We start from the raw sequence: 26,644 nt of genomic DNA, 5'->3' as shown, positions 1-26,644 counted from the left end.
AGGATTTGACCTGGCCGGGGCCGGGGGGGGGGGGGGCACGGTTTGGTGAGCGCTTCTCCAAGGCTTGTGTCCTGTATCTGTAAGTTGTCACCAGGCCTTGTCTTGTGGGTGGTTGTGGAGAGTCCATACACCAGGTATAAGGTGTTTATCTGGCAGTGTTTAGCATAATTCTAAAGGCTCTGTGGTGTGGAGGGCTTCCCAGGTCCCAGGCACTGCTCTGAGGATATGAATTCATGAACTCCTCTGACCTTATGAAGTAGGTACCACTATGAGCTCCATCTTACAGATGAAGAAACCGAGGCTCAGAGTGGCAACTCACTTGCCCAAGGCAGAGCTGAGATTTGAACCCTGGTAGTTGAGCTCCAGAGAGTGTGCACTTGACCACCATGGTCTCCTGCTCAAGGGGGCACCCGAAAGCATCTAACGTGAACCAGGACACAGGTCACCTCCAAGCAACGGGCGACACACAAGACCCCTTAGTTGAGGGTGGCCTCCCTGTGTTAGTTTTGTGTGGCCACCGATTTCCCTCTTGAGTGACAGTTGCTTGGTATGACATCTCTGAGCCCAGGCTCAGGGACGGAGGGGAGGGGAAGAGGAGGAGGTCCAGGGAAGGCTGAGTCCTGTAGAAGAGTCACTCAGATTTGCAGACATGCAGACAAAGCCGTCCGAGTCTGGTCACCTCTGGAGCCTGAGAATTGGTTTCTCTCAGTCCTGAAAACAAAGACGCAGGGTGGGGCAGGAAGAGAAACTAGAGGGAGATTGTAAAAGAGCCCCAGTTCATGGCCTGGTTGCAGCCTGGAGGCAGGGGGATGGACAAGTTGACCCCTCAGGGCGGCATCCTGCCTCCCTGCTGAGCTGGGGAGTGTGAGACTTGGAAGAAAAACTCCTTTATGGGCGCGAATGTTCTCCTTACAGGGTGGGTGTTCAAAACCCTCTTTTCAATTTTGTTTAAAACAGACTGAGGTTGGAGAGACAGGATCTGAAGAGATTTTACAAAATCTTCCTCTCTCTGCGCGAGTCTAGAGAAGTTTTAGATTATTACAGTATTGATGTTAGGGACTGAATATTTGGGTCTGCCCCAAATTCATATGTTGGGATCTGACAAACCCCACCCCAAAGTGATGCCATCAGGAGGTGGGGGCTCTGGGTTAGGTCACGAGGGTGGCGTGCTCATGAACGAGATGGGTGTCCTTGTGAAAGGGACCCTGGAGAGCTCCCTCGATCAGCAAGGACCCAGAGAGAAGAGCCCATCGAGGCAGCAGGATGTGGCCCTCACCAGACACTGAATGTGTCAGCACCTTTGATCTTAGAATTCCCAGCCTCCAGAACTGTGAGAGGCAAATTTCTGTGGTTTATAAGCCACTTAATCTATGGTATTCTGTGAGAGCAGCCCCAACTGCCCAAGACAGAAATAGAGTCCTTAGCATCTCTCCATCTAATCAGATTAGAGAGCCAGTTCCAGAAGCCCCAGAACCATTCAGAAAACTCATCCTCAAAATCCTCTTCCTCTAGACCCACTCTGGGGTCTAGAAATCTGTGTGAGTCGGGGTTCTCCAGGGGAACAGGGGCTGAGAAGTCCCACGACCTGCCGTCTGCAAGCTGGGGACCCAGGAAAGCCCGTGGGGTGATTCCATCTGAGACCAGAGGCCTGAGAACTAGGGGAGCCCATGGTCAAGGGCAGGAAAAGATGAGAGGAGATGTCCCAGCCCTGGCAGTGAGGCAGGAGATAAAGAAGCAAATTCCTCCTTCCTCTGCCTTTTGTTCTGTTCACTGGCCTCCCTGGATTGGATGTACCCCCCCCAACACTGAGGAGGATAAACTACTTTACTGAGGCCCCTGATTCAAATGCTAATCTCATCCAGAAGCACCCTTACAGAGGCGCCCAGAAATCATGTTTAATCTGGGCACCCCATGACCCATCCAAGTTGACACATACACTTAACCCTTCACAATTGGGCAGGAGACGATTTGCATTTACATGTCCAGTGATACCAGTATAAAAGAGTCCCACTACATTTTTTCCTTTTTTTTTTTTAGAGACAGAGAGAGCGAGCGGGTGTGAGCGGGGCAGGGGGCAGAGGGAAAGGGAGAGAGAGGAGTCGGGCACTTAACCGACTGAGCCACCCTGACGCCCCCAATCCAGACATTAGATTCCAGCAATGCCTTTCCCTGGGTGGTGGTTTACAGGATGAGGTGGGGTTTTTTTTTTTTTTCTGTACTTTTACTGCTATTATTTATTTTCTACAATAAACAAATGTTCTTGAAGTCACCAACAGGAGAAGTCATTAAAGATAAAAATATTAATAAGAGCAGGCTGTGTCTCTTTTTCCAGAACCCAGTGGGAAGTTACCTTCTCCGTGGAAAAACCATCCCATCTGTATGGGGGACGTTTGTCATCCAGGTCTTTCCCTGACTCCTTTTTATCTTGCTGACAGGGAGGAGGATGGAGAAGGGAGCTCTGAGCAAGTGAAGCTCACAGGAGCATGACTCAAGCAGCCCACGGTGAAGGGAAGCAATCACAAGTATCGGCTTTGGAAATAAGATAGGAGGCCGATCCTGTAGCCGGCGGGGGCGGGGGGGGTGTCTCTCGAGCCTTTTGATTCCAAGCTCTGCTGACACCGTAGAGCCCCCATGTGAACCCCAGGACCACTGGCTGCCTCAAGGTGACCTATACGCAGGATGCAAACCCACATGTCATCCAACATCAGAGTCAGGGGTTCGTGAGAACGGTACGGAACCCTATACCTACGGGATTTTTCTTCCTGGAGCTCGTTCTGTAAGATGATCTGTTTTAATGTTGAAGAATGGTCGCGTTGACTTGTTTTCATTAAAGAAGTAGATGGTACCTAATGCAGTGCCTAGCTTACCGTAAATACTGTAAAATGCTGACGATTCCCGGATACCGTTCCCGGTGCTGGAGACGCTGCAGCGAGCAAGCAGACGAAGCCCATCCCCTCGTGGGGCTGACATTCTAGTCTGTGGGGTAGGAGGGTATCTATCCTTGGTAATAAATACACATAAATTGAAACAGTGCGTCAGACAGAGACACAGTGTTATGCAAAGTAAAGCAATTTCAGGGATAAGAGAGAAGTTAAGTGGGAATTTTAGAGAATTTTAGACTGGGTGGTCAAGGAAGGCCTTTGGGGTGGGGCATGACAGTGAGCAGGGATCAAAAGGAAACGAGTAGACAAGGCTTGCGCACAGCTGGGATGTGACAGTGTTCCAGGACGAAGAAACAGCAGGTGCAAAGGTCCTGAAGTAGGCATGAGCTTGGGGTATTTATGGAAAAGCAAAGAGGCCAGTGTGGCTGGAATGGAGTGAGCGAGAGGGTGTGGTAAGAAGCAAGGGAGAGAGAGCCGGGGCCATCCGGACAACAAGAAGGCCTTGGCTCTCACTGTCCAGTGAGCTGGGAGCAGGGGGGTGGTGTGATCTGGTTGATCCTTCGGAAGGCTCCCCGGCTTCAAATAAACATGTTCTATCAGCAGCTTAAAACAACACCCATCTTTTGTCTCACACTTCCGTGGGTCAGCAGTCCCCAGGGGCTAGGCTCACTTCTCTGCTCTGGGTCTCACAAGGTCAAAACCAAGGTGTTGGCCTTCTGGGCCCACATCTGGAGATTCTCGGGGAGAATCCACTTCCAATCTCATTTGGGTCACTGCGGAATTCAGTCCCTCGTGGGTGTGGGACTGAGGTTTGTGTCTGCTTGCTGGCAGTCCACGAGGACTGCTCTCTGCTCCGACAGCCTGTCCACATTCCTTCTTTGGCCAGCAAGGGCATGCCAAGTCCTTCTTGGACCTTGACATTCTTTGACCTCCACCTGTGCGATGTCTACTTGCAGGAAAGCTACTTGGGTATGTGCGAGTGTCTCTAGTGTAGAACTTGAGAATCCAGAATTAAAAAGTCAGGTCAACAATTCCAGTCTCCATTACACTCTTGCAGAGCATTTATTAAGCACTTCTGCATTCCTAAGACTTGTTGTGCATTATGGAAGGATTAAGGGGGCGGAAAAAAGCAACAACAGAAAATTTCATCTCACCGGGTAGCTGGGACTAATGGTGCAGAAAGCAAGTGGTGGATTTGGTAGAATGCAAGGGCATTCGGTGCTAAAGCATGCAAAAGCAGGCAGAATCTGCCAGGAGGTGTGGCTCTGTGTTTACATATCTCCCACTAAATTGATTCATGGCTCTTTTCAGACGCCTGGGCCGTGCAGCTGACAGGTGGTTTCATAAGTATTTGTCCACTTAGTGAACAAGTGGATGAGTCAATGTGCTTCAGTTTTCCTCCCTGAAAAATGGGGATATTGGCTTCCCCACAGGCTTATGGGAAGATCAGACACAGAAGGACTTGTCTGCTTGCAAAAAGCAAAGCAGTTTCAAATGTTGTGCCATTTATTTTGAGAGGTGTCAGAGATGGGCTTTGATGGGCCCCTAGGAGAGAGAGATGGGGGGAGAGCATTCACCTCAAAGACAAGTAAGTGGCCAACATTCTTATGGCATATCCTGTGTGCCCCTGGAAGGAAGGGCAAGGATCCCAGAGGGCCGCATGGGATGCTGAAGGCAACCTTCATCTTTTTCATTACCTACCAGGGGCCTCCCTGCCCAGAGCTGGCTAAGGACAGAGATCAGCTCTCTTGGGAAGAAAGGGGGCTGGCCAGTTGTCCCTTGGGGCTAAGATTGATATTTTAATAACACAATAGGCTTTATATATAATACGCCCAAACTTGAAACCACCTAAAACATCTCTCAATGGTAGAATAGATAAATGAATTGTGGTATCTCATACAACAGAGTATTACCCAGGGAACATTTTTTTTTTTTTTTAAAGCACAAAGTACTGATAAATGCAACGCAATCAGAGTGTCACAAACACCGTGCTGAGACGAAGTAGCCGGACACAAAAGGGCACATCTTGCATGATTCTGTTTATACGAGGGCCAAGAAGCAAAGCTAATCTATGATGGAGAAGCCAGAATAGCGGTTATCCTTGGGGTGGGGTGGGGCCTGGCGAGGAGCTCGAGGGAACCTTCCAGGGCTGCTAGGAATGTTCTGTATTTTGATCTAGGTCGTAGTTCCATGAGTGTGTGATATATAAAAATTCATTGAGCTGTTCACTTGAGATTTGTGCATTTTACCATAAATTCTCCCTATAAAAAGAAAGAAAACGGTGTCCACAGTGGTAGCATCAACCACGTATTGAGTGATACATTAGTGCTGTACATCTCTTCTCTCCAGCCCGGGGAGGTAGGCATCCGGGTTCCTAACTGGATGGATAAAAAGCTGAAGCCTCGTATTCCCAGAGCACGGAGTTAGGAAGCAGCAGAGCAAGATGCCAACGTGTTCTCAGGGTCTGACTCAAGCCCGTTCCTACCAGGAAAGCTGGCTGGCTGGCATATGGCAGGCTTACCACTCTTGTGTGAGTTGAACTAGAACTATCATTGGAGTGTGCTCTGCCCTGTTCCTGCATTTGTATCCCTGGTGACAAACTGGCCCCACACGAGGTCCACGCAGCTCTTCCCCAGAGGCCTCTCTATCTTCCCCAGGAAGCCCCGAGCCCTGGAGGGTGGGAATGAAGTGTCTCCTGCTCACCCCGTGCCAGCCCACTTGCCCACCACCTAACCCCGCCACTCAATGAGATGCCTGCAGTCTGTGTCTTGGCCTGCAGCAGAAGAAGTTAGATGGTGAACGAATCAGGCCCGGAAAGCCTTCGGGTGACAAGAAGGCACTCTATAACTGAACAGCTGTAATAGGCTGATGTTTATCTTGCAAGACGTGTGCGTTTAATAAAGTATTAATATGAAGACCAGATTGCTTCTCCTGCCAAGCAGGCAGAGCGAGATTAGCAAGGAGGGAGGCGCTGGGTTGTCTCCTGGGAGGAAGGAGCCCTGAAGACCCTCTCCTTTGTGAGCTAGGACTCCTTTGCTTTGCAGGATAAATGCATTTTGCCAAGGGTGACCGTAAAGAACTTTCTCCTAGGATTCTTGTATCAGAAAATCAATATAGGTTCTAGAGGGCAGGAAAGATGCTCTGATGGAGTGAGTGGATCCATGTCGGTGGGAAAGAAGCTTGGGTGAAAGTCAGGCCTTAGGCACAGCTGGTGCCGGGGTCCTGTTAAGGGAGAACTTTCCAGCGATCTACATTCCCAGCTGCCGATGGCTGGGTGTTTGGAGACTCTCTCGGTCTCCCGTGCCTGCAAACTTGCGAGTGCATATTCATACCTTCCAGAAGTTTGCTTTCCTCACTATTGACATTTGGGGCCAGACGACTCTTGGTTGTAGGGGATCATCCTGTTCGTTGTAGGATGTTTGGCAGCATCCCTGGCTGCTACACAGTGGATGCCAGCAGAAACCGCCCCCCCCACCAGCTGTGACAGCCGAAAACATCTCCAGACATCGCCAGATGTGCCCCGGGGAGGGGGAGGAGAAATTGCCCCTGGTTGAGTCCACTCTGCTTTATGGGACTATTTCTAGTGGTTTCTGGAATGAAGATTTGAAATCTCATGGACCAGGAAGGCTTCCACCCTGCTGAAGAGTCTTAACTTAGGGGCTTCCATTCTGCCAGTTGAGCCTGTTCCCCAAATGATCAGTGGGAAACTCTTGTGGCATGAGTTTCTTTAACGCTGGCTTAGATCCAGGGAGCAAAGCCACACCTCATTCAGAGCATGCCTTAAAATCCTAGGTTGAAGGAAACAGTCGTTACTGAGCGGATTCCCTTTGCAAATGTCCCAGATTCTTTGGTGCCAAAGTGAGGGAATCTGGTCTAATGCAGGATGCCTTTTTGGGAGAGAAAAATAAAAGATCAAAAAATTAAGGATTCCTTTATTGTGCCTCTAGCTTCTGAGCCCAGCAATTAATATATGTTAAAGGACTTCTGTGTTTATGAGGCATTATTATTTAATGCAAGCCTATTTTAAATTGTAATTTTTTCATTAAGTTGCCTCGTTTTACTGATTAAGACCAGTTTATAACCCAGCCTAGACTGTGTTCCTTGAGTAATAACTATTTTTCTTTTAAAATATTCCTTAATAACTTATCATACATATTTTAACTTTTATTCTAAGTCGGAGAAGCCTCCCTGTGGCTCACGAGTCTATCCTCGTGATCCTGAGTGATGTCGGAGGACGCAAGACCGCCAAGCCCTCTGTGTGCTTTGCTTCAAAAATCCCCATAGAGGAAACAAGACGGCATCAGCTAGTGTGTGCTCCTGAGGCTCATCTCAAACAGCCAACAAAAAATGGGCCGTCTGCCCCCAAAGCTTTCTAGCAAAGTCCTCAGAGCAGTCTTGCTTGGTGGAAGAGGGTAGAGGGCGTGGGGAAGTGGGGCGGCTGAGGCAGGGGAGTGATGGCCAGGCCAGTGGCGCCCGCTCCGGTCCCAGGTGCCCGGCACTGTGCTAGTCTCCTTGCAGGGGGCCGTCTCCCTGTATCTGCCTTGTCTCCGCCCCTCCCAGCCCTACGAAGGAAGGATGAGTATCCCCATTTGGCAGAGGTGGAAACTGAGACCCAGAGCAGAGAAGCAGCTTACTCAGGGCTGCGGAGCTGGCTGTGATAATGTCAGACTTGTCTCCACGTCTGCCTGGTTCCCAAGCCCAAGGCCATAACCTCTCAACACCAGTGCTCCCTGACAATATCCCCATACGAAGGGCGCCAACTTCTCCAAGGGTGCTTTTCAGGTCACTTTTGCCTCTGGTCTCTGTTTGGCATCACCATTGCCCGGAGCAATAAGTTCTATGAGCCCCTTTGTCAGAGGAGACAACTGAGGCCTGGAGACGGATGGGGACTTGCCCTCTGTATCCATGGCAGGACAAGCTGGGTCTTCGGCTTCAAGGCCTGGAACCGTTTCCTTTTCTTCCTCCCACTGCCTGTGGCTTCCACGTTGGCAACTGTGCAGCCAGCCCTGACCAGGTGGGCCCTGACCCCCGGAGGGGACACAACAAGGCAGCCATGGCTTGGCATTTCCTGGGCATCCTGTATCACATGTCTCTCAGCGTCCTGCCTCCCAGCGGGCCCAGCTGTTCTTTGGATGCTGGACTGACCAGGGATAAAGCAACGGTGATTCCCCTCGCCCATGCCCAAGGACACAGAGAAAGTTCCAGGGGGGGATGGCAGGCTGTCAGATGAAGAACAGCTAGAGAGAAGAAGATGGTGTGGCAGAGGGGTCACAGGACTATGCTCAGGAGACTGGTCTTAAATTGCTTGTCGATTGTCTCTGTGACCTTGGCAATGGCCCTTCCCTTCTCTGGACCTCAGTTTACCCGTCTGGATAACAGAAGGGTTTTGATTCGAGATGAAGAAGTCCACTTCTCTGTGGTTCTCTGGAAGCGTGGTTTGGGAGCCAAACTCCACGACAGTGTAGCCAGAACCATCAATTGATTTTGTTGCTTTTTTCTTTATCTGCCTGTTCACTTTGTTTTCACCGAGAACCTGCTGAGTACCTACTAAGTGCGCTATATTAGTGGAACGTATTGCTGCAACAAAATCTCAGTGGCTTTACACAGTAAGATTTGATTCCTCACTCATATCATTGTCCGTCGGGGACCGCGGGAGGATGTCACTCCCTGCCGTCATTCGAGGGCCCAGGCTCTTTCCCCCTTATGACTCCGCCCCCTTCCAGGTCCTCAGTGCCGCCTCCATCCTGGCAGCTGGCACAGAGAGAGCGGGTGGAGGGTGGCGCGGGCTGTTCCCAGGGCCCAGGCCTGGAAGCCGCACTCCACTGCCAGGGTTTAGTTGCATGGCCCCACCATACCACAAGGGAGGCTGGGAAATGTCGCCCAGGTACCCTAGGGAAGAGGGATAGGGCTTGGGGATCATGCACACACGGAGAGCAGGCACCATGTACAAGACAGAGCAAAGACAGTTTCCAACCCTGGGGTGGACTCGGTGGAGGAGCCTGGGACGAGCAGAGCATGAGGTTCCAGATGGAGACCTGCTTGGCTGATCCAGCATCAGCATCCTGCTGTCAGCATCCTTTGTCAACCCGGGACATGCTGCCTCATGAAGCTTTTTTCCAGTCCTGTCACCTTCCCTGGCGTACATCTCAGAGGCAAGGGACTGACCAACCAAATCCTGCCTTTCTCCGTCCTCAGTATCTCCCATCCACAAAATGGGAAGAAAAATGAACCCCCCGACTTGGCTCTCTAGGGAATTGGAGGAGTATCAGGTGTCTGCAAAGGGGGACAGAACAGCCTTCCCCAGCCTTCTTATTAATAGTATAACCACATCATTATCAATAATGAAACACAAATTAATAATAAATAAACAAACTAATGATAAATAATACATATGTCATGAATAATACATTAATACTGCAGGGCTTTTGAGCATCGATTGCCTCTGACAGAGGGGAATTTGATTAGCTGGCTGGAGATCACAGAATGAGAATATTTCACAAGAGCCGGGAGGTTGGGGCCATGGATGGACGCCCAGTAGTAGGCACATCTCCCTGCAAAGCCTGCAAAATGTTTGAGGCTTCTGTGGCTCCGAGCTGAGCTGGGGGAGGTGAGAACCAGGAGTCTGAGAGTGGGGACTCCCCTTCTAAATGGTCTTTCATGGCCTAAATTTAGGGTTAAAATCCATAGCTCAATAAGTCAAAAAAAAAAAAAAAACCCACAAAAAACAAAAACCCTTCCAGCCCCAACAGAACTGGATGTTATGGCCAAGGCTAGGCCAGCTGAAGTTACCTGTAGAATTTATTAGTTCAGCCATGGATTCATTCATTTGTTCATTCATTCATTCATTCATTCAATATGCCTTTAATGCCAACAGTGTGGTCAACAGCATGCTAAGCCCTAATAATATGGTTACTAAGACATGCTTTTGGCTCTCCAAGAACTCACAGTCCATGGTAGTAGGAGACAGATTAGCCATAAAGGGTGTCACCATGCAGTGTGTTAGGGCTATGGTAGATGCTCTGAGGGGGGCTCTTAACCCCAGCTTAGGGGTGCTGGGCATGGGCTAGATGAAGTAGGGGTGGGTGTCAGGGGAGGCCTCTACTATAAGTGATGTCTAAGCTAAGCCCTGAAGGGCATATCAAAACAGTGAGGGTAAAGTGATGGCAGGTGCTCTAGGCAGAAGCATGGCAGGTGCACAGACCCAGTAGCCACACGAAGTCTAGCCTGTTTGGGGAGTGCTAAGTAATTCAGGATGGCTGAGGCCCAGCATACAAAAGGCAGAGGGACAAGAGATGAGCTGAGGAGGAGGCAGGCCATGAGTGTGAGGGGAAAGGGTTTGGACTTCATCCCAGTGGCAGCGAGGAGACGAAGAAGGATGTGGATCCAGGCGTGACATCAGTACACTAGGCTATAACATAATCCTCATTTGTCCAGGGCTACACGGCTCACTGAGCACCGTCACATGCAGTGTTTGTGGGATGGCTCATTCACCATCTCATCTGTACAGCACACGGGCTGAGCACCCACCATGTGCCGAACATCATAGAGGGAACTGGAGATGCACATCAGGTCCCTGACCTTAAGAAGCTCCCAGTATCCTGGCAGAGACATACACAAAGAATCATGTGTTACATTATAATCTGTGTGGACGGCTATGATTGAGATGTTTACAAGGGTCTGTGAGCTCAGAAGAGGTAGTATCAGACTCAGATAAATCCAGGGAGGGGTGACTGTTGCATTGAACCTGGAAGGACGTGTACAAATTTCTCTACGTGAACTCAGAGAAGGGCAATCTGGGAAGAGCAAAGAGCACAGGCACAAAGAAGAGCCTGAGGGGGCGTGTAGAAGGGGTAGTGGGTGGGTTGCACGGCGGCACAGACATGGTGGGAGACTGATTGAGTTGGGGAGGCTGAGAGAGGCAAGATCATTAGGGGCCCAGTTGGCCATGACAGAGTCTGAACTTGATCCTGAATTGGAAGGCAATGGGGTGGGGAAATTGAATGGCATTAGCCAGAGAGGTGGTGTCATCATATTAGCATTTTAGAGACATCACTGAGACCCCAGGTGGTGGTGTGTTAGAGCACCCAGGCTGGAGGGTGGACATCAGCAAGCTCACTGATCAGGGTCCTGGGGAGGAATTTTAGGGGCCCAAACCAAGGCAGGATTGGTGTGGGGCAGACACAGTTTTGAGAGCTATTTGAGAGGAAGAATTGATCCATCCTAGAGACAGGTGAGCTGTTAAATTCTCCTCTTCACTCAGAGGCTTTCTTTTCTTAAAAGGCCCCCTCCACCCTCTGCCCCACCTCTCAACCTGGTTTTTGGCTGGGAGCACCTGTTAGCCCAGCATGGAAAGTGTTTTTCACAGAACCCTCTGTACCTGCCTGAAAGATCTGGTTGCAGTAATTGTTTTGTTGTAATAATATTTATTACGATAGTAATTACGCGGCACAGGGAGCCCAGGGAGGCTGTCATCAGTGCCACGCTATGGTATTTATCTTGATGAGATGGGGTGACCTCCTTTTCTTCATGAGTGGTGGTGCATGGAGTTCCTGTTAGCACATGGAGATCAATCCCAGCCCCACAGAAAGGGGAGGGTGTCATCGGGAATTTATGTGACCCCGACTCCCATGGCCTACCCCAGCAGGGTCTTAAATCCAGCTGATAGAACTGCTGCCACCACCTGACTATCTGTCTGCCCCAGGTCACTTCCTGGTGAGTCCAGGCTGATTCTCCCAAGGGAGTGGGGTCCGTGAGTCCCTGCATCACTTCTGCACTCCCAGCCACAGAAGGAGGTGAGACACTGTCCCTGCCCGCCTGCAGGGAGCTCCTAGTCTGATGGCAGACACAACCTTTGCATGTGCATTGCCTTTGATTCTTCTCTAGCTACTTTACATCAAAAAGTGATGGCTTGAGTGACACAAACAGGCACTTTGGGACCAAGGTAATTGTCCAGAGCTGGGATCAGGGGGTTGTATGTCAGGGATGTGATAAAACAAATTCATCCATCCAGCCTCGGGGTCTCTCACAGCCCTGGAAACGTTCTCAGACACGTCTTCCTGGCCTTCCTAGCCTCCTCTGCTGGCTTTGAACTTGAAAATGGCCTCAACTACCAGTCATCCTGCTCTCCCTCATGGAAGTGTTGTGTCCTGCTGATCTAGCCTGGCGTCTGACCCTGCCTGCCTGGAGCAAGGTTTCCCATGTACTTCTGGGCACCCGACCCTCTGACTCACCCCTGTTTTCAGCTTGCTTAACATCTGAGAGCAATGGGCAGGGGGATCCTGTGGGAGGGATGGCCAAGGAGTACTGGATTCAGAATCAAAGGGCCAGCCTGGGGGCACCTGGGTGGCTCAGTTGGTTAAGCGTCTGCCTTTGGCTTGGGTCGTGATCCCAGGGTCCTGGGATCGAGCCCTGCATCAGGCTCCCTGCTCAGAGAGGAGCCTGCTTCTCCCTCTTCCTCTGCCTGCCACTCCCCCTGCTTGTGCTCTCTCTCTCTGTGTGTCTGATAAATAATGAATAAAATCTTTAAAAAAAAAAACCCAAAGGGCCGGCCTGCTGAGCCTGCTTCTGTGTGATCATGAGGAAGTCATTCTGTATCCCAGAGCCTCCTTCTCCTCACCTGTAAAACGGGGACACTGTCCCACAGGGTTGCCATGGTGATTGGTGAGCTAATAATTACAGATATCCTTTGAAAATCACCAAGCACTGATCACATGTATTTGGCAAAGTTTTTGGTTCCTTCAACACATAATAATGGAATTCCTATTAAAATGCCAGGAACTGTTCTAGTTTCTAGGGATAAAGTAGTGGTTAAAAAACACAAAAGTCAAGGACTTCTAGTGTGAAGTGATGAAGACTAGCCTTCCTTTATCTCCCACTCATATGACCGTGAGACCTGGACAGAATGTACGGACACCTATTTGGAAAATCAGAAACAAATACTAGCAGGCGGTTTGAACACTAGAATTTGAAGTGCCCCTAAAAGAATGAGTATAAACAAGTCTATAAACCAGATTCACATAAGGTAATACTTAAAATGTCCAAGACACAAACTAAAATCACTTGACATAGAAAGAATCGTGAAAATCTCAATTCACACAGGGAGACAATCAGCAGGTTCCAGTGATGAGGTGACACCTGTGTTGGAATTATCTGACAAGGACTTTAAAGTAGCTATTATAAAAATGCTTGGACAGGCAATCACAAATAGTCTTGAAACAAATATTAAAATAGAAAGGCTCAGCAAAGAAATAGGAGGTATAAAGGAGAACCAAATAGAAACTGCAGACACAAAAAATACAATAACTGAAATTTTTAAAAAACTCGCCAGATGGACTCAGTAGCAGGACAAAGATGACGGAGGGAAGTCCGTGAACTTGAAATAGATCAATAGAAATTGTCCAGTCTGTGCACCAGGGGAAACAGTTTGAAATATACACATACGTGCACACACGAAGTCTTTGCTCCCATGGAGCTTCCAACCTGGTTGGGTATGGGGGAGGGGGAGGGAAATATCAGTAGACAATAAGCAAATAAATATGTACCAGGCAGTAATAAATGTTTAAAAGAGAATAAAGCAGGGTAAAGAACAAGAGAATGACAGGGAATACTACTTTATGAAGATAGTTAGAAAAGGCTTCTCCAAAGAGGTGGCAGTTGAGCAGCAGAACTGAGAGACTGAGCCATGTGGGTATGGAGGGAAAGACTGTTCTGGGAGGTGGGACCAGGAAGTGCAAAGGCCCTGAGGTGGGGATATGCTTGGAATATTCAGGGATGGGCAGGGTTCATTGTGCGTGGGTGGAGGGAATGAGGAAGAGAGTGAGGGGAGATGAAATCAGAGAGGCAGGTGGGGCAAAGGTGGGAGTAGGGACACTAGTTGGGAGACATTGCAGTAGACCAGTGATAAATGATGGTGGCTGGGCCCAGAGAGGTAGCAGTGGAGGGTGAGGGAGTTGGATTCTGGGTATATTTTATAGAGATGGCAGGCCTTGGAGGTGTTCGCTGAGCCAAGGGGGAAACATTGCTTCCATTTTGGACCTGTTCATTTGAGGTAGCTGCAGACATCCAAGGGTGCATCAGGCAGTAATGTGGTGGCCTACGTTTGGGGTCCCTAACCCACCTGCTACGAGGTACCCAGTTACTACTGTTGGCAGCAAGGTAACTAGGAGAATCAAAGGAGACAGGACACCAGCTCAGCACAGTGTTCCCAGGAGAAGCAGGACGCTGTTCAGAATGCAGCAGTAGCTCCCTACTATTGCCCAGTCACCCTGCTCAGGTGTACACCCAGTGTTTGCTGCTCGGGGGCCCTGCTCTATGGTGGTTCAGCAAGTGCTATCACCCGTGGAGTCTGCTGCCTCTATTCATGGCTCGTGCTGCCCGTGGTCTTCGCTCTACCTCCTGTCTGTCTATCTGCTGACTCAGTTGGTGTGTCTTACATCCTTCCACACCTGACGGGGTGGCCGCTCTCCACTCGGTGCTGATTTCCTCCTTTGGATGGAGTTCTCCTGCCTGACCCCCAGTAGAGACCCCTGGGTCCTCTAAGGTGGCACCAATGCCAGTTCAGGCAGACATGGTCAGAGAGGCAGGTGCAGAAGGCACCTGAGTCTGTGGAGAACCCTGGCCGGGGCCACGTCACACAAGGCCACAGGGAAGAGGTGCTTGCATGAGGATCCTCCTGGGAACACCACCCACTCTAACTATGGGACAGTCTAGGGCATGGGCACAATTAATCTGTGCCTTCATCCAATAGAGACTCTGATTTAGGCACTGCTCCGGGCACATCGGTACCACCAGTTCATGGCCTCATTAGTGGTGAATGTTCACCGAATACATCATTACAAGCCCTTTTCTGTGTCCTAAGTGGGAGGGAGGAAGGGGTATGTTGGGGACTGTGGCAGCCTGGAGTCAGGAAAAGTCTTCCTGAGGAAGTGAGATTTCCATTAATCCTTGCAGGTGAACAGCAGTTTCCCAAGCCAAGAATGAGGGCTCAGGACGGAGGGGACCACCTGTGCTAGGACCCAGCAGTGAGAGAGGGGGCTGCTTGTGAGGAAGAGCAGGGCCTGGACAGGGAGCTTGAGCTGGGCACGCACCAGATCTCCCTGAGAGAATTCAAGATGTTCCCCATGGAGCAATTGGAAGCTCTGAAGGCCCCTAAGAAGGCCAGGGGTGTGCATTCTAGAGAAAGCACCCTGGCTGCTGGCAGAGGATGCTGGAAGGGCATGAATAGTTGTAGGAAGTCCAAGCTGGACCCCAATCCACAAGTTACTTCCTTAACCACCAATGTCTACTGAGCCCACGTGGAGTCAAGCACCGGGGAAGAGGTCAGCATTGACTCTACCTAGTCCTTGAGTTGGTCAAGGGAGATATGGTCACCCTCATTGTTGAACCAGGTAGAGAGGTTTAAGCAATGTGCCAGGGCCATCCATGGGCCATGATGGGATTACAACTAGGGTGACCACCTTGTTTTGGTTTGCCAGGGACGTTTTGGTTTGCCAGGGATGTTCTGGTTTGCTGCTGAAAACCCCTGTCCCAGGAAACCCGTCGGTCTGGACAGACTGGACATCTGGTCACCCTAACATAATTTCTGTCTCTTTTCACTACATCAAGGCAGGCCTGGACTCCTCCCATGACAACCCTCACTGGCCCATGGGGCCAGACATGAGCTGGCCCTCTGGAAGCATCTCCTCTGAGCTGGGCAAGGGGAGAGGGAGAGAAGGGATGCTGGGATATGACAAGGCGAGTTTCCAGACAGAGGAACTATTTGTCATCACCTCACTGGGGAGGGCGCCTGGTTCCTAAATATTGCCTGCAATTTTGCTAAATGTATCTTAACAGGAGTGGTGTAAATGCTGTCAGAGATAGAGGGGGAGAGTGATGGCCCCATTCAGGATAATGAACTGCTTAGTTAAGATGAATCTGGCTCCATTCCTGATCCTGCTTTTTGATACTGTGCTTGGGGGCTTTCATGCAAAAGGTTGATTGGTGGCAAATTTAATGCAGAGAAAGACAGAGCTCCGTCTTTAGCTGGTGGCTGATTAATTGACGGATTCACTTCTCGGAGAAATGGTATTGAGTCGTACCAGGAAGGAAGGGGGCAAGATTCGGGCTCAGTTGACATCTGACATGGGATTGATTGGAGCTGGAGGGCCCTAAAAATCCAGTTCACTCCTCATTTTAGAGTCAAGGAAACTGAGGCCCAAAGAGAGGGACAGCCTGCCTGAAGTCCCAGAGCTGGTTGGCAGCACAGTTGAGACCATAACTCACATCTCTTTGGCCCTTTTGACTATGCTCACTGCCTCCTGGCTGGTGGATGAGCCCGTCTCCCCTGACCCCTGCCTGCTCAGCTGTCCCTTCCCACCAGCCCATACCCGGGCAGTAGTGGGAAGTGGGGGGGGGGGGACGGTGGAGGGATGGGTCCTGGGTCCTGCTCAAATCTCTTCTCTGATTTTCTGTCCTCTGCCTTGGGGGAAGGATGCCCTCAGGGACCTCCCGGCTCTGATCCCTGGTCATCTCTGAATCTCCTACTCCTTGACCAATTTCCAGATGTCAGACTCCACTCTTCCCCCTCCCACCCCTGGGCCCTGTCCGGGACCATCTTTCCTCAGCTGGACAGTGGAAGTGAGTGGGAAGGATTGGATTTCTGAGAAGGCAGGGAGCACAGTCCCGCTCACCTTGCTCAGGAGCGCCTCCCTATGTGGGCAGGGCTCGTGGTAAGCAATACCCCAGAACATGCTTCACCACCCTGTGATTATTCCCATGTCCACATTACACATGAGGAAACTGAGTCCTGTGGCAGCCACCTAACTTGCCCAGGTCACTGCCGAGTGGTAGAGCAAGAAGCTTGAACCAGATATCTGGCTTCAAATTTGTTGGAGGCATGCGGATGGGAGAAGCAAGGGAGGAGTCTCCAGAGAAAGAACCAATGCAAGGCATTCAGAAGGTGATGGGGTTCAGTGGAAAAGGAGCTGGAGAAGTTTAGTCAGGCCTAAAGGAGAATTTCCCTTGTGTTTTTCTCTTGCAAAAACCTCCTTGGCCACGAACCCTCGCCGTCCCTTCTCCTGTGCATGTGTCTGCATCTGGGAAGGTGATTTCTCACCTGTGATCCAGGTGTTGATTGGCGCTGACGCAATCCTCACCTGGTACATCTATCAGAAAATTGCCTTGTCGCCTGCCTCTCGCCCCGCCTCCCCCCTCCCCCAGCTAGTGATCCTCCCTCCAGACCTGAGGCTGCTGCGCCCACACATCACACATCACCTGAGGCTCGTCCTGGCCCTGAACCGCCGTTCCTTCTCTGCGACAGAGCAGTGTCCGCGGGGTGGCGGGATCCACAGCGCCTACACGTAAGAAAGTTCCAAAAGCAGCGCTTGTCGAGTCTCATTTTCATACTCTGCTGATATTAATGGAGCTCGCATTCCAGAAGGAGAGGCAGATGTGCAAACAGACAACTACACTCCAGCCTGACGCATGCAGCAAGCGCGGCATCGTACAGGTTGTCGCGAGTGCTGGTGACTGAACGGGAGCTAGAACGTGGCGCACGCACCCAGGGAGAAGGTTTTAGTCCCCGCGTGGTGGCCCGAGCCCCTCCCTCCCTCTCAGGGCGGCTAGGCTGGGAGCTGTCACCCCTGGCCTCCACCTTCCGAGCAGGGGGGACCTCGGGAGGGGGAGACATAGTCCCTTCCGCCTCGGGTTAGAGACCTGTTCCTGTTCCTGCTGTGTGTTCCAAAGGACTGAGCAAGGCCGGGAGGAGGGGAGGCAGGCGGGACTCAGGGGCCTGTGGTGGGGTGAGTGCCTCCCTCAGCTTTGCACACGCCCCCCCTTCACACCTGCCCTGGTTCCACTCCTACAAGATGCTGAGTCAAAGACGGGATCCAGAGTGTACAGTGTTATGAAAAATGTCCCACCCTGGCCCAAATTGAGGGAGCACCCTGAGCACACTCCAGCTTCAGGGCCTTTGCCCATGCGGTGTTCTGCATCCGGAATGCTTTCCCCCTAGATACCTGCGTGGCTCACACTTACCTTTAGGTTGGCCCTCTCAGAGAGGCCTGGTGGGCCACCCATTCTAGAGCTGTCCCTGCCCTGCTGCTCCCTGATGCTTTACCCCGTTTTACGTTCTTCATGACATTTGTTCCCACCTGCCGTATTTCCCCTTGTTCACTTTTTTGACTGTTGTCCCCTCTTCTGGAACGTCAGCTCCTTGAGAGCAGGACTTGCCTGTTCTCATGGTTTTATCTCTCGTGCCTGGAGCAGTGCTTGGTACTGCATAGATTCCCAATAAATATTTTTTCATGAAGGAAGGCAAGACAGGAAGCTGGAAGGAGAGAAGTCTTGGGGGGGGGAGCATGCTTAATTTTGTTCAACACCGTGTTGGTAATAATCTCATTGCCTGAAACGTCTATTAGAAGCTCCCTCCTGTCTACACGCTCCGGGAAATGCAGTTTTAAGGCGTCAGAACCACTGCACTTATACGCCCACCTTCTAAATCTCCTCTTTGGGGGTCCCATGTGCCCCTGCCCGCCCCCTCACCCGCTGCTGTGGAGGGAGCTCTTCACTGCCCTCACCCTGCACGCCCCTGAGTCCTGTTGCCCTGGGCCATCTGCCTCACCTTGTGGTGCTCCTAACACAACCACCAGTTACCAGAGCTTCAGCTGTCCCCCCGGTCCCCACTGGCTTCACACCCGTAATTCCCCCGTGGTTTGCCAACAAATGGCGACCCTGCAAGCTGGCACCTCCATCCCGCTGTGGCCCGCCTCACACGCGCGTGCACCATCTTTACTCACTGTGGGCTGGCTGCTAGATTTACCCAACCAAGAATGTGTCCTTCCCACCTCCTTCGGGCGGGAGGGGGCCCCTCTCTGGTCTTGAGCTCCTCAGCCATCTGGCTTGCAGCTTCAAAGTTGAGACCCTCAGGGAGGGCAGCCCCACTGGACAGGTGAGCCAGGGGGTCCGCCCAGGGCTGGGAATGGCAGTGGACAGGATCAGATCCTGTACTTCTGTCACAGTCCTCCAGCAACAGCCCCCCTCCTCCTTAGGGCTGGATGTGAAGTGTCTGCCAACCCTTCCCTCCCTCTCCCATCATGAGAGAGGCTGTATAGAGCATGGTGGTCAGAATGGACCAGAAGGTTGGGCTTCAGTCCCAGCTCTGTCACTTACAGCTGTGTGATCTTGGTAATTACTCTGCCTCTCTGTTTCCCCATGAAAGTGGGAGTAATACTGTCCTAGGATTGTTGGGACAGGTAAATGAGTGAGTGTGTATTAAGCTCTTAGCCCAGTACCTGCCTCACAGTAGGTGCCATGGAAATGTGACCTGTTATTACTATTTCCTGCTTAGGATTGACTTGCCCGGAGTCCTCTCGCTCATTGGGCTTCATCCCCCTGAGGGCAGCCTCCTCCTTTGTCATGGTTTGGGATGTGGCTGTGCTTGGGGACTTCCTTGATGGTCCAGGTTGGAAAGGTTTCCCTCGCTTCCACAGCCCCCCACCTTCACCCGCCCACTGAGGGTGACCAGATCGTGAATCTGTCCCCAAACTGTGCATGCCTAGAGGACAGGGCAATGCTGAGAACTTTCTGCATCCTGGACCATGGCCTTGCTCAGAGCAAGTGGGAGCCAACTTGGGAACTGAATGACTGACAAAAGGAGGGGACAGAATTGGTCCTTCCAGCTGGTTCCAGTCACTGCTCTCAAGGACCACGCAGGCTCTGTGGGGCTCCCCGGCAGCCTGAACTCCAGCCTAAGGTTGAGGCTCCCTGGAGGTGAGCCCCCTGCCTTACCCCTCACTCTGGCCTGTTGGGACCTGAAGCATGGTACCACACAAGTCGATTCTGATTCCAGCTTCCAAATTGATCCTGCAGAGGTCGATTCTTGGTGCCCCCACCACACCCCCCAAGGAGTACTGTAACCATTAAGCTCCAGGCAGGGGTCAGGCCCCTGGGCTTGATCCGCTCAGGTTGCCTGCACAATTGAAATCCCTGATCCCATCCTGGCTAGTTTTCTCATTAAGACAATCGGACTGGATTGATCCATTAGATCAATGGCTGGCCATCAGCAGCGGGAAGCCAATCAGATAGGCCTAGACGATCAGCCCAAGAATGAGGTCCCTTACCGAGCTAGAGTGGGTCCTGGCCCTCCGGGATGGGGCGGTGGGAGGCAGCGGAGAGGGTCAGAGGCCTCACCAAGCTGGACTTGGGTGTGGGGACAGGAGTGTTCCCCAGGCTGTGGCTACCAGGGGCAGCTGGTGAGCGAGACGCAGCATCTGGGGCTTGCAGCGGCATGGACTCCTTCCAAGATGGTCAGCTCATTGTCACCCCTCCACCACTGTGGCCTCAAGGGGAACCACCTCTCCCCTTGGGTGGCGCGATGTGTGAGATGGGAGGTTTAGAGAGCTCCTCGGGGAGCTCTTCCCCCTTCCTCAGCAGTAATTTGGTTATGAGGCTGGGAGTGGAGGGGTCTGAGCACCTAGGACACCGTTTCCTGATGTGGGTTCCTTGGCACCCTGGCAGCACCAGATGCTGACGGGGCTTCAGGGGTGGCTAAGAGAAATGCTGGGTTAGATGAGTTTCAGCATGCTCATTTCCCGTAGGGCTTAACTGGCTAATGCATATCAAGACCCTGTAAAAGGGGCGAAGGAGGTATAGTGTTTGACCACAGGACCGTTTCTCTGGGACGTCTTGTAGAAATGCCCTGAGGCATTTCCTCCAGCTGCCAACAGGTACTTTGAAGGAGAAATTGATGCCAAGAAGAAATGTTTCAGGACTAGAGGGATCTGCAGGAGCCAGGGAGGTTCTCAGGGCGGAGATGTCAATGAGAAGGAAGAATGAGTGAGGAGCTGCGCTGTGGGCACTGATCACACAGTCTCTGGAGTGAACAGTGCCCCCTACAGTTGTGCTAACTCTCTCCCCACCCTGCCCCAGGCAGCCCAGCCCTTCTGCTCCTCCCATGCCCTCACCTCCCTTCTCCTTTTTCCCACAGGCTACCTGACTGTGAACATTGAGCCTCTCCCACCCGTGGTGGCTGGTGATGCCGTGACCTTGAAGTGTAACTTCAAGACGGATGGTCGCATGCGCGAGATCGTGTGGTACCGGGTAAGTCACCGCAGCTCTGCCCTCCGCGCCACAGCCAGGGCTGAAGGCAGAGTGCCCAGAACCCCTCTGGAGACCCTTGCAGGCTTGGCTATGTCCTTGGTCCCAGCTCTGTGTTGTCCTGTGCCCTCTGCCCAAACCCTTCTCCAAGAATGCTTTGCTCAGGCTTCTCCTCCGTCCTCAGGCTTTCTCTTATTTTGGTCTCCTTGGTGTCCCTAACATGCCCTTGTGCTCAGGAAACCCTGGCAGTACCAAGTGTGAGAACCCTGTGGGCCCTGGTTGCTGTGTAACAAATAAGGAACATCGAAGGCTGGAATTTCAGGCGTGAGGCTTTGGGTGATGTTCTTGACAGAGCACAGAGAAGACCAGGACAGCGTCCTGCCTTCTTGAAACAAATTACAGACATAGTCCGCCTTCTAACTCAAGTACATGTAGGACTATCCTGGTGCCTGGCACCCTGAGCTGGGTCTGAGGAGGGGTGCTCTTAGAGACACACAGATGCACACCTGTCCAGGGCCCAGCTGTTGGCAACAGGAGGACCAGCTCTGGGTATGGGACACAAGTGTTGGCCTTTTCAGCCACTGATAAGAGCCTTCATGTGTCTGGGCCAGGCAGCCCAGCCTGGTGTCCCTTGGCCACAAGGGAGTCGGGGCTGGCAGGGCTCAGGAGAAGGTCCAGTTGGAATCGATGTTCTTGCAATGCCATGCTAAGGTTCGCACAGAGCAAGGTGCCGCCATCTTGGAAACAGGTTGGGCAGAGAACTCCCCTTCCCATGATCTAAAACAGCGTTTGGCCACACGTTTTGGTGAGGTCCAGATAGTAAATGTTTTCGTCTCTGGGGACCGTATGGTCTCTGTCACAACGCCTCAGCTCTGCCGTTACAGTGTGAAAACAGCCACAGACAGTGTGTCAACAGGAGGCCATGGCTGTTCCAATTCCAATAAATCTTTATTCATGGACATTGGGACTTGAATTTCATATCATTTTTATATGTCACAAAATACTCTCCTTTTTTATATTTTCAACCATTCAAAGAAGTAAAAAACCATTCTTGGTTCGTGGGCTGTACAGAAACAGGCTATAGGCTGCTGTGGTCCAGTGGCCACGGTTTGCCAACCCCTGATCTAACACTTCTCTGACCTCTGTCTGCTGCATTGCCCTTTCTTCAGATGAAACCCGCAGATGACACAGTCGGGTGGAACTGCTCTGGATGGAGCGGATGGAGGTCGCAGGTGGGGGGTGCAGAGTGCGGAGAGGGGGAAAGGGGTGGCATGGGCAGTTTGAAGTTCAGGCTTCTAGAACTGGTTCCTTTGTTCCTTCACACTACCCCAGCAGGCACGGGGTGGGGCTTGGAAACCCTGCGTTAGAGAATCCCCCTGGGGCACACTCACCATTCAATGCCCTGACCCAGAACTGCGCTCCTCAATCTCCTTCTTGCTCTCGCCCCAGCCTTGGTTGGACCCTCCTGTCCTTGCTGGTCCTTCTTGCCTTCTTGGTCTTTGATTTATCACCTGCTGGTTTGTTGGCTGTGATTTGAGCTCCTTTTACCCAAAATCATTGTTCTCCATCTTAGCACTGTAGCCCCTCCCGCTTAAAATTGCTTCTAGCCACCCCCTCCCCCCCAGCTCTCCGGGCAGCCTGGGCCCCACAGGTGTGAACCTGACATTCAGCACCCCACAGGGCCCCAGCGTTAGAGGAGATTTGCCATCCTGGATAGATCAACAGGCTTAGAGAAAGTCAAGTCATACGCTAAACAGTGCCATGAACTGAATCACTAAGAGGCGTATTTACATGATATGGGAGCTGCATGGCTGACACCCACTGCAAGCATCTCATTAGCACCTGGCAGAAGGACGGTGCTAAATTAACTGCAGCTCACTGCTAACGATGGGACTGTCTCTCCCTCCACCATCCTTAGATGGGATCGGAATGAGGGGAGGCAAAAGACCCGCCCAGCTGGCAGAGAGAAATACAAAGACCCAATGGGAACAGTTTAGGGGGGCGAAGCTTGCAGCCAGGGAACTACCAGTGGACACCTCATTGCCTTGCCAGCCCTTGAAGCAACTATCTCCACTCTGGTTTGAAATGGAATTTCTGTGTTGGAGGGGGTGGGGCAAGGCCAGCGCCAAGCCCAGGTGTAGGAAGCCAGAACCAGGCTTCCACGTGGCTCCACCCTGTGTCCCCTGAAGATGGGGGAGAAGGCTGGGGCAGGACGAAGATGCCCAGTTTTCAATCCAGATATGGACTTTCCCTCCCTTTCTCTACCCCCAGTGCTGAGAATCCCCCATCACCAACCCCCCCATCTCTCTCCACCCTAGCCTGCCATCATGTTGATTGCCTTAAAAATCAGTTGCATCTCTTACAGTGTCAGGCCCTGTGTATTGGGCTATGGTAGGCTGCACTAATTAATTTATTTTACTTCATTTCACATCCTTTGACTTCGAGCCTCTGGAGTGGGGAGGGGGTATGCAGATGTATGCAAATCACATGCAAATCACCCACTGGAGCCAAATGTTTGGGCCCTTGTGCTTCTGTATCTGGATTGAGGGAGCAGGCTCAGCTGACTTGGAAGTCTCCTTGGGACCAGGGGAACCTCGCATACCCTGTCTGTGATGGTGCGGATGGGGGCAGAGGCCGGGAGGGGGGTTGGGGGGGACTCCAGGGAAGTGTCTCGATGCTGCCAGTTCTCTCTCTGTCTGCTGCCACTCTGGCCTTCCCTCACCCATCGCCTCTTTTCCCAAGGAGCCAGCTGAATGGAGAGAGATAAGAGCTTACCAAGATGGGGGCTGCAGGAGCCAAGACTCCTTGCGGGAGAGGGGGAGGCAGGGCTTCTAGAGAATGTAGGAGATGCAGCAAGGAGAGCCCCACTCTCCTCCAGTCAGAACCCCCCCACCAGACAAGCCCCTACATCTCCATTCTCCCACCTCCATTCCCCCCACAGCTGCCCCTCCCCAAACAGGGAGCTGCCCAGCGCTGTTTGTTTTCTGTACGTCTGTTTGCTTCCCCAGCTTCCTTTGCCCATCCTCTGTGAATGAGCTTACAGAGCCCGGCTTGGAAGGAAATGAATAGATTACACAGGCCCAGCCAGGGCTGTGTCTCCAATGTCTTTAGAAGGGAAAAGCAAGGCATTGTGGGGAGGCCACCACTCCCGCTCAGCCCACTGGGCACAAAATGGCCCAAGACGTGTAAAGCCCAGCAGCCTCCCCTCTGGTCCTAAAGACATTGTCTTAGCAATGGAATCATCCTGAGCTTTCAGAAATGTAATGAATGGATTGGATTCTTTGGGTAGATTGGCAGAGCTGATGAAATTGAAGCAAAAGGGACCACTCCCTTGGCGTTAACAAGACCTCTGGCTGAACATTTGGGAAGGTCTTGCCGTGTGGATGCCTTAGGGGTGGGGCGGGGGCAGGGGATGGGAGGAGGTGGCCAGGGCCTGAACCTTGGGCACTTTGCCCCACAGACTCCCCAGTTTGTAGAAGAAAGTGCCAAAACTATAGAACAGACTCAAAGCGGATGCGATCAGAGCCCCTGGGTCTGTGCTGTCCAGTATGGCAGCCACTACTAGTCACATTGGCTGTTTAAATTTAAATCGAATTAAATCAAATCAGATTAAATTAAAAATTCATGTCCTCAGTCAGGCTAGCCATATTTCAAGAGCTCACTAGCCACATGCAGTTGGTGGCTACCATGTTGGACAGGGTAGGTATGGAACATTTCCATCATCACAGAAGGTTCTATTGGACAGTCCGTTATAGATACTTGCAATTTTTTCTGAGGCCTCTGGAATATACTGTGCTTTCCTGGCAAGGGAATAACAGTGGACTGCTCATGGAGCCAGTTTTCCAGGCAAACTTACTCTAACATGAAGTTCTGAAAAATGAATTGTATTTGTTATGTAACCTGCCATCATTAGATTGGGGGGAGGGGCATGGGAGGGCATAGGCAGAGTGACCGTCATTCTCAGAAGACCTCTTTGAAAACAAATGTCGAGAGGGTTGTCAGGCACCTGAGGTCCTGGGTATCCCAGTTGTCTATCAAAGCCCTGTTCACCCTCAGGATGCCTCACAGCCCTCCTCCCCATCTCTCCGTGCTCCCTCCACCATTGTATGGCTTCCTCTCCCAGATTTGAGTTTTCCAGACTCATGCTTTTTCCCTAGAAATATGCAGAAGCTAATGGAGCAGGGGTGCAATTCCATACTTGGCCAGTAGGGGACAGTCACCTAAAAAGCAAACTACCCTAGCATTAAAGCCAAGACTTGGTTCTAGAGAACAAATGATTAATAATATCCTTTACTTAATGATTTCTATTCATTCGCATCTATAACTGGGGACTCATTCAGTAATGCTGCAAATATGAATCTGAGGGGCTAACGTTATTTAGCCTTTACCATGTGCCAGGCACTGGATACATGACTACTTTTCATTTTCATGTTGGCATTGTGAGTTCGGGTCTATTGTTACGCCTACTCTTCAGATGAGGAAACTGAGGCCATCCAAAGAGACCGTGTCTCAGCTCATGTCACCTTCCCTGACTTCCGCAGAGTTCTAGACACTCCCTCCTCCATGATTCCTCTTTGCGGGTCTATAATCCAGCTCATACCTCTCTGTGTCAAAACACCTGTCTGTCAACTGGACGGTGAACATCCTCAAGGGCCAAGGCCAGACCTTTTCCCCACTGTATCCACAATGCCTAGCGCAGAGTCACCTCAGTAAATGTTTGTTAAGTGACCAAGTGATAGAACAATAGATACAAAAGCACACCATGCCACGTGGCCCACTTGTGTTTCAGGTGGGGGTGTGTGTACAGCCAATAGTAACTGTCTGCAGGGGACAGAGGGTCTTTGTATGCTCAGGGGGCTTGGTGGCGTATGGGGGAGAAAGGAACATTTCTTATTAGGGAATACTGTCTAAACTCATTTAGTTGGAGGTCACCTGCCCAGCAGGCAAAGCCAAAGGTCTGTTTATATCATAGAAATCCATTAAACAGCCACAGAGAATCATGGGAGTTTAACCTTTCATAGCAGTTTTTATCATCTTTCCTTTGTTTTGTCTTTCCTTCACAATTTGTCCCCCAGAGCTGCGCTGGGCCCAGGTTACAAGGCCACAGAAAAGAGAGCCACGGAGGGAGATAGAAGAGGAGATTGATCAGTAGTGATAATGCCCCGCTTTCAGAACCCCAGTATCTCGCTTCTTTCACCTTGTGGGGAGCGTGTGCCTGGGTGTTTGTTTTGCAGTATGAGTGTCTTCTCCGTGATGCTACCTGGCCAGGGCAAGCTCCCGCGGGGGGCTCTGCTCGATACCTGTGTGATAGGGCTGTGTCTGCTCTGGCCCACGAGGCTGGGAAGGGTAAGATAGGAAGACAGAGGGCTGAGGCGTCAGGATACTTGCATATGAGTTCAGGGTATGTGTCTGGCCAGTGACCTAAACTTTCTGCATTCTAGAAACCTCATGTGGAATCAAGCATGAAAACACCTACATTGTAGGCTTCAAGAGATAACGTCTGCAGCCAAACAAGCCCAAGGCTTGATTCATTGTGGCACCTATTCAAAATGGTGGCCGTTGTCCTAGCATGTCTCTTGGTAGCTTAAGGGATCGAGAAAAGGAAATTATAAACTGAGAGTGGAAGGTGTTTTCGGAAGATCACCAAGGATTGTCGGATTCCTTGAATTCCATCCTCCCACCTACATTCC

The 26,644-nt window shown here is 51.4% G+C and overlaps 1 protein-coding gene across 2 annotated transcripts in view; it reads left to right on the top strand.

The window, feature by feature from the left end:
- Nucleotides 1–26,644, top strand: part of IGSF21 (immunoglobin superfamily member 21) — a 235,076-nt gene that overhangs the window by 81,603 nt on the left and 126,829 nt on the right. For both annotated transcript variants that reach the window (XM_032392617.1, XM_032392626.1), the window contains exon 2: nucleotides 20,845–20,957. In XM_032392617.1, the coding sequence (XP_032248508.1) occupies nucleotides 20,845–20,957 (113 nt within the window). The remainder of the gene's footprint in view (nucleotides 1–20,844; nucleotides 20,958–26,644) is intronic.

Source organism: Phoca vitulina, unplaced genomic scaffold (genome assembly GCF_004348235.1).
Source record: "Phoca vitulina isolate PV1807 unplaced genomic scaffold, GSC_HSeal_1.0 scaffold2, whole genome shotgun sequence".
Lineage (NCBI taxonomy): Eukaryota > Metazoa > Chordata > Mammalia > Carnivora > Phocidae > Phoca > Phoca vitulina.
The sequence above is the reverse complement of the archived record's forward strand: the minus strand, read 5'-3'. Positions and strand labels throughout refer to the sequence as shown.